General features: G+C 46.8%; 1 protein-coding gene across 1 annotated transcript in view; it reads right to left on the bottom strand.

Moving 5' to 3' along the window:
• Positions 1–4,347: 4,347 nt before the first annotated feature.
• Positions 4,348–8,637, bottom strand: part of lgi2a (leucine-rich repeat LGI family, member 2a) — a gene marked incomplete at its 5' end in the record, with an annotated part of 24,997 nt that continues 20,707 nt past the window's right edge. The window contains one exon of the mRNA XM_063187530.1: positions 4,348–4,563. Within this exon, the coding sequence (XP_063043600.1) occupies positions 4,348–4,563 (216 nt within the window). The remainder of the gene's footprint in view (positions 4,564–8,637) is intronic.

The following is an 8,637-nucleotide window of genomic DNA, read 5'->3' as shown; positions in this document are numbered from 1 at the left end:
CCTGGATAGAACTACTGTAAAGCAAACAGAGGCATCGTACTAGGGGGATAAAGTGGGACTGAATCACCACGGGCTCATGTAGCATGTGTGGGGGGGGGGGGTTAAAATGAGCTGCTATGGCCTTGAAAGCTGACAAGACAAGTTCAGGCCCAGCAGACATTACCAAGAACAAGCATCCAGGCAACCATATGTTACCCGGATGAACCTGCGGACGTCCACGTTGTTGTATTTTTAGGTTCGCGATGCTCAGACCTGTGAACGCGACAACTGGTTTAGGTTTAGGTGTTTAGGAGTTTAGGTGTGGGAGTGGGCACCGGCATGGTTCAACGTGCCTACAGAGTCAGATATATTTACAGTACTGTATACGTATAGGGCCCTGAAGTAGCTGCTACACCCCTGAAAAGCCAACCAAGGCAGGTTCAGGCCCTAGCATAGCGGTAGCACATTTCCAAGACAGGCCTGAGCAACACTGGACGAATGAAAGACTCGGGAGCAGGGGTGTCGAACAGGGGGGTAAAATGTGACACCAGGGCCCCAAGTATATATGAGGCCCACATACAGTCCGATTTTTGAAGATATGGCTAGGGGGGTTCATTGGAGACGATTGTACAAAGGGCCCACAATTTGCTGCTACGCCGTGGTCATGTTCACAACAACATTGCACACAAAATGAAGTGTGAACACACCAGATGAGACAATGTGGCTGCAGCTGTAGTACAAGGGCTTGACCAGACACTATGGGCGTGGGCAAACATGAGTATGTTCTGTGACAGGGGTAGAGACTGACACAGTAGTGGGGAAAGTGGCGGAAAAGTTGGACTGAAACAAGATTGATGACTGAGACCAGGGAAACTAACAGGCAGTTGTCCTGGACCCATAGGGGCCATGAGATGGGTCTTTATTACATAGTACTTGTTGGGTGAGAGGCCCTCTCAAATGACTTTGTCCTAGGCCCTGTCAAAGATGTCAGCGGCCCTGACTGAGACGAAGTACAGGGACATACGTACTGGAATGGTTACTGGCATTTTACAGTTGACTTGGGACTAATAATACAACCAGCCACAGTGGCAGAACAATTGCACACAGGGCCCCAGGGCAAAACATTTACAGGTCCCCCTGTAAAGCTTCCTAAGCTTACGATAGGGCCTCCACCACCAACACGGGAGGGCCCTGGGCCCAGGGGCAAGTGCCCTGCTCGCCCTCCCTATTGCTCCGCCCCTGACCAGCCATACAGCAGAGGCAGAATGCAATGCATCGGGACACTCCAAAGAGCATGAGTTGGTGTCAACTGGGGCAATTGTGTGGAGACCACCGGTAGCAAATAAATAACAATGCTAATAATGAATGAATAATTGAAATAAAATGTTGACTATGTGCACAACTTCATGTTTTTGCTTGTGAGTTTTTTCATACGCACCGGTGGAAACACAGCATGTTTCATAATTTCAGCATTCTTCTCATTAACAAAATAAATGAATGATTTATTGGATTATTAAATGTCAGAGATCCGCTTAGTAAACTCACTTATTTGTGTGAGTGTGGGTGTGAGAGAGAAAGAGAGCACACACACACACACACAAGCATGAGTGAGGAATAAAGGTGAGGAGAGATTGACCGGTTCAAACTATAAATGTTTATTTGTTCTGATTTAAACAAACAAACAAACAAGTATTTAACGGCTCAATATTCAATGCACAGGAATCATCTGCTGTAGTGGTATTGGTATGTACACCTGACATAGAAAACCCAGCCTGTATAGAGGGGTGGGGCTGAGGGTGGGGTAAAGAAAGAGACTGCAAGTGTGAGAGGGGGAGAGAGAGAGAGAGAGAGAGAGAGAAAGACAGAGGTAGAGAGAAGCAGGTAGGGTGAGAGAGAGAGAGGTAAACGGAGAAGAGGGAAAGTGTGGGTGGGGTGGGGGGCAGACAGAAAGGGACAGAGGGACAAAAGAAAAATAAGAGAGTGGGTGAGTGAGAGAGAGAGGGAGATAGATTAGAGAGAGAGTTGAGGGTGAAGATTGTGCACATCCCAGGAAAAGGTGCAAGTGTGCAGACTCATCACTCCAAACTTACAGAGAGAGAGAGAGAGAGAGAGAGAGAGAGAGTTGGCAAGAGAGAGACAGAGAGGGCAAGAGAGAGCATTGAGAGCCAGCCAGAGTCACAGGGAAATGAGAAACGGTGTCTAGGAGTCACAAAACAACGAGAAACGCCTTCAAGAGAGAAAGCGGCAACACAAAGGACATAATGGATCTAGCATTTAGAAAAAAAACATATAGCCAATTGTAATAATAATAAAAAAAAAATAATAATAATAATAATAGCTGACCTAGCTCCTATATCCTCACAGGTTTACAGCCAAAGCCTGGGGAGTATGCCAAGAACCTGGCTAAGTAGTAATCCATTGTTAACCTTGAGGGAGTGGTAAACCATCTAATATAAGAGCCTGGATTCCTTGTTTTCTGCCGTAACTAAATGACACCTGTGGGCTATCTATTAGCAGATTTATGTCTTCATGCAGGTTAACTTTACCACTTAGCCATACTCCCCTGGTCAGAAATAATAATAACAATGATAATAATAATAATAATAATAACAATAATAATAATAATAATAATAATTATTATTATTATTATTATTGTTATAATTATAATAACTGTAGGCATGAGAGACTGTACACTCAACTCTTGTCGGAAAGGAAGGATGGGTGGGCTGCTTTTTCTTCCACATAAAATAGGATTTTTTTTTTTACAATCTAGAATTAGTGACAGAATATTTACAAAGAATATGCGGTATGTTTTGCTGCCTATGTCAAGTGTGTGTGTCTGTGTATGTGTGTGTGTGTATGTGTATGTGTGTCAGAGAGAGAGAGAGAAAGAGAGCGAGAGAGATATTCTATCCTATACAAACTGGTAAGGCATTGTACCCTGTCATCATCTATTGCCTGTGGACATCTATATCATCACCTTAATCTTCCTCACCAACACAATCATCATCGTCATCATTGTTCATACCCTGTAGGGTATACCACCATCAACATCACCATCATCTTCATTAGCATCTCAATAATCAACACAACTGTCCATGCTACAAAGTACCATTTCCATCATCATCATCATTACCTCAATAATCATCGTCATTTGTCCAGACCTTACCAATATCACCATCATCATCATCATCATCATCATCATCACCATCACCTCAATAATCACCATCATCATTGTCATAATCATCTTCATCACCTCAATAATATTCATCATCATCTTCTTTCCATGCCACCATCTACATTATCATCATCATCATCATCATCATCATCATCATCACTACCTCAATAATCATCATTGTCCAGACCCTACCACTATCATCACCACCACCACCACCAACATCTTCATAACCAATAAACAAATACATAATCCTCACCATCATCATCATTACCATCATCATCATCATCACCAATAAAAACACCAACACTATCGTCATCAACATCACCACCAGTAAACACACCATCATCATCACCATCTCCATCATCATCACCATCATATCTACCAGACCACCCATCTTTTGTTTACTAGTATACAGCAGCCCTTCCCTAACTACAAATACACATTGTGACGTATTTGTACGCATTATTGTGTATGATTTGTCATTCATGAAAAAGGAAAAGTATTCATGCACAGATAACTTATAAAAACATGGTAACTGCATTAGCCTCAGAAGAAAAAAGTTTGCTTTACAGACATCCCGACATTCAATCAATCAATCAATTAACGAATAAATCAATTCGTCAGTCAGTGCCCATCGCCTGTGTTTTGTACAGATGTCCTGTTATACATTCTTTTACACAATAGAATTGCAGGACTCAACAGTATGATCTACTGGAAGTCTAATCGTGTTTTATAAAAGAAAAAAAAAACATTTGAAGGTTTATTTTTGTACAATGAAATGTGATGATATTAGTCCAATACAGGCAGGCATCCATGAATTGATATGGATGTGGCTATACATATGGTGTTGTCAATGTGTGTATGTGTGTGTGTTCGCGTGTGTCTTGTGCGCTCTACAAACAAAGATCAAATAATACGATCATAGATCTGTGTGCTGATTCATATGTGTGTGTGTGTGTGTGTGTGTGTGTGTGTGTGTGTTGATGTGTGTCTGTGTCTCCTCTGCAGACAGACCGATGAGGATGTGTTCGTAGATCTGCATAGTAGATCTGTGCGTGTGTGTGTGTGTGTGTGTGTGTGCGCGCGCGTGTGTGTGTGTGTGTGTGTGTGTGTGTGTGTGTGTGTGTGTGTGTGTGTGTGTGTGTGTGTGTGTGTGTGTGTGTGTGTGTGTGTGCGTGTGTGTGGCTCCTCTACAGGCTGAGGTCGATGAGGATGTGTTCGTAGATCTGCGTGCTTCCTTTAAAGCTGGAGGCGAAAAGGAAGTCTCGTCGGTCGGTGGAGACGGCGGTGAAGGACCTGGGGGCCTGGATGTACACCTCCTTGAAGCGCTGGAAGGCGCCGGCCTCCGCGTCCCAGGCATACACACGCGAAAAGGTGTAGTCGCTACCCAGAGCCAGGTAGTGGCGCTGTTTAGATAGATAGATAGATAGATAGATAGATAGACAGACAGACAGACAGACAGACAGACAGACAGATAGATAGATAGATAGATAGATAGATAGATAGATAGATAGATAGATAGATAGATAGATAGATAGATAGATAGATAGATAGATAGATAGATAGATAGATAGATAGATAGATAGATAGATAGAAACTTTATTACAGACGCAAGGCCCACATGAGAAACAGTACAATACATACTGTACATAATTTATACAATAGCCTACATTTCACATTCATATATACACATAATGAAGGGGAGCTAATGAAGGCACTCATACCAGTGTAGATAGGCACAACATTGATGACATTCACACACTAGATGCACACTCAGACACTGTCAGACAACACAGACACAACACTGATGACAGTCAGACACTATACACTTCCAGGGCTGCATTTTTCGAAACCATAGTTGCTAACTATTTTAGCTACTTCGTGGCTTACAATGCAATTTCCAATTGGCAACTACCCAGGGCCTCGTTTTCCGATAACGATGCTTCTTAGCCTTACGTGTGTCGTTAACCAGCGATCCTACGAATGTTCTTAGATTTCCTACGACTGTTTCCCAAAGACAATCGTACATGAACGCGCGCGACACCCTCTACGAACATTCGCAAGATTGCTCTTAAGGGTCGCTGTCCTTGGTACTGAATGTTACAAGTGCGTCACTGCGACAGCTGCGCAAACACCCATCCATCCACAGAACAAAAGCGTATTTGCCAATTGTGTCATTCAGCAACAAAATACACAGTCATATATGACAACCGGCATGGACTTCTCAATTTCGGCGCCCATGCACCAAAAAAACGCCTAAATAACAGCAACTAAACTAATTTCACAACAGTTACCACAGGTTGTAAGACAACTCAGGTGACCATGATGCCACACGTATGACGCGTACTGACGGCCCTATAAAAACCTCGGAAAACACGGAAGATGTTCCTGTTATGTTTCATCATGGCGAAAAGGCAGAGAAAGCAGAGTTTCGTGGTAGAAGAGGTCCAAATTCTGTTGGACGAGGTAGAGAAGCAGAAGAAGACGCTCTTCAACAGGTTCAAGGGGACGCTGGACAGCAGAAAAAAGAAGCAGGCCTGGGAGGCCATTTCTGAGAAGATGGCAGCCGTCACTGGCGTGGCTAGGTCTGGTGAAGAAGTCCGAAAAAAGTGGCAGGACTTCTCCAGCCTGGCCAAGCGCAAGGCGGCTGGCATCCGAAGGGACATCTCAAGCACGGGTGGTGGACCACAAACGTCGGCTCCCCTCACTGCCGAGGAGGAGAGGGCCCTGTCCATCATGGGGAGCACGGCATGTTCTGGCGCACGTGGTGGCATCGACGTCCGTGAAGGTTGTACGAGCGGAAAGGGAGTCGATGACCACCACCGGTCCCCGGAGGAAACCTCTCCCTCGCCTGCCTCGCCCCACGAGGGTTCGCCGTGTCAACCCCCTCCACCTGAAGCCACACCACCCCAGACGCTATCCAGCATGCCCCTTGGAACCACCGCACCCCAGCAACAGCTCACCACTGAGTACATCGCACCCAGCACACCACCTCACTCCTCACACCAGCACCCATCCGCCAGACCACCACTCCCGACCGCCCGCCAGCTGCCGTGTTCGACCACGCGCCAGCAGTCCTCACGGAGACCTCATCCAGCCTCGACCACACAGCCTCGGTCCACCAAGTCACCGCAACAGACGGCGAAATGCACCTGCAGCCAGGACCTGGTGGACCTAGACCGAGAGAAGCTGCAGGTGTTAAAAGACATCCGGGGAATGGTGAACGACGCGTCGGAGAGGGACGCGCGGTTCCAGGAGCAGGTGCTGGAGCTAAAGAAGGCGAAGCTGGAGCTGGAGAAAGCGAAGGTGGAGCTGGAGAAAGCGAAGGTGGAGCTGGAGGCCAGGCGCCTACTCCTGGCCGAGCAGAAATTTGTTCGGCCAGCCTTGACCGTGCCCGTTGTGTGGCCAGAGGAAGGTAATGTGCAAAGTGTCCGAAACATACTTCTTGAAAAGGCGTTGCATTAATATGACATGGCTTCGTGTGTGACAATGTGTTTCATCGGTACAGGACATTGCGGCATGTGTCTAATTGTCTTTCTCTCTTCCCAGATGTTCCCGGGGATGGACAAAACAACGAATCAACGCAATCCTCTTCTAAAAAATAAAGAGCCCCCTCCCGTCAAACCTTTCATCCCTGTCCGTGTGCGTTATTTCACACTATGTCAACGTCTTTGCTGTGCGTAAAGTAGGGAGGCCGTGCGCACATCTCCAAAAAAAACAGGTAGCTAAAAGGTCAGACTACCGACTATAACGACTGAACCATTTGAAAGGTTGAACACCTTCACTTGCTCCCCTGTTGCTCATGTCATTGTTTCAACATTTTCTAGCTAGACATAACGCGGGCAAAAGTCTGCCGACACTCAACCTTATTTAAATATTACAGGTTGTGTGTAAGCAATGCAGCACACTATCGGCCCTCGCCTTCCACAGGCTGGATTATGCCATTACGTGTCCCTATGTGTTTGCTTACAATAACACTGTGAGGAGTGAAACCATTGCAGTGACTGGAGAGCACAAACTGTTGACAGCACTGATTGACTTGCTACGTTTACACGACACCGTTGATTCAGAATTCACTTAGGCATAGGCGTACTTGAAGTCTGTATAGAATAAACTGACATATTCTGCGAGGCTCAGAAATTCATGATAACACTTCGGTAATTGTGAATAAAGGATATGAAAGTGGAGTCGATGGAACTATTTCATTCGAATTTTTTTATTCAGAATTAAACAACATCATGTCCTGACTAATAAAGTTGCGTGTGGTTTGTGTTCATGGTTTCACATGATAGATGATACTCGGCTATCACCATTGATATGGAGATATATAGGTGAGTGCAATACATCACACGGGGGCACCACAGGTGTTGAGATGGCTAATAAAGGATGGGACACAACGGTGGCTCGTTCATAAGGAGAATACATGTGTGTTTGTGTGTGTGTGTGTGTGGGGGGGTGCTTGTGCATAGGGCCAACGACTTCATGATTCACTACAGATTGCTGACAAATAATTGCTGCGTAATTGTCTGTTGCTAATCACTGCTGCGTAATTGTCTGCACCGTTGACGTCAAGTGGATTGTTATGGTCTAACCTATGAGAACTGTCTCTGATTTGGTATTTAAACGTGTAAGACACTTTGCACAGTAGTACACAATGGCCGCAATACAGCGCATTCTAGCTCTGCGAGCGCAGGAGAGGGCGGAGAGGCAACGGCAACGGCGTCCCAAAAGCCGACTTGCAGCAATTAATGCGGCCCTGAGGGTAACGCATGCACCGCTGCAGCTATATAACGACGCCGCCATCCAGGAGCGTTACCGCCTGCCGCGCCAGGTAATCTTGACTCTCCTGGCCACAATCCAGCATGACCTGAGGCGGCCGACAAGAAGAAACGGTGCACTGACTCCGGAGGTGCAACTGCTGGCGGCCCTCCGGTATTATGCCACGGGCAGCTTTTTACAGGTGCTTGGGGATGGGCACGGCCTATCAAAGGCATCGGTTAGTCGCTCGGTGCAGGCCGTGTCAACATTGTTGCTGAGAGGAGTTGGGCGCCACATCGCTTTCCCCGAGACCCGACAGGAGCGCACAGCCATACAGCACCACTTCTTCACACACCACAGGATCCCGAAGGTGGTGGGGGCTGTTGATGGGACCCTCGTCACGATCCTGACGCCTAAAGAAGACGGCCACCTCTTTGTCTCGAGGAAGGGGTCTGCAGCCATCAACACGCAGGTGATAACAGACCACCAGGGCCTCTTCCTCGACGTCGTGGCTAAGTGGCCGGGGAGTACCCACGACTCCTTCATGTTTGCAGAGTCCGCCATTGGCCGGGAAGCCGCTGGAGCCAGGGGTGAGTGGCGACTCCTTGGGGACAGCGGCTACCCCATGCGCAAACACCTCCTCACACCTGTTGCCAACCCTCAGGATCCCCACGAGGAGGCCTACAACGAGGCCCACCGCCTTGCACGAGGCATCGTGGAGC

The sequence above is a fragment of the Engraulis encrasicolus genome, chromosome 21 (genome assembly GCF_034702125.1).
Source record: "Engraulis encrasicolus isolate BLACKSEA-1 chromosome 21, IST_EnEncr_1.0, whole genome shotgun sequence".
Classification (NCBI taxonomy): domain Eukaryota; kingdom Metazoa; phylum Chordata; class Actinopteri; order Clupeiformes; family Engraulidae; genus Engraulis; species Engraulis encrasicolus.
This window is presented reverse-complemented; position numbering and strand designations above follow the sequence as displayed.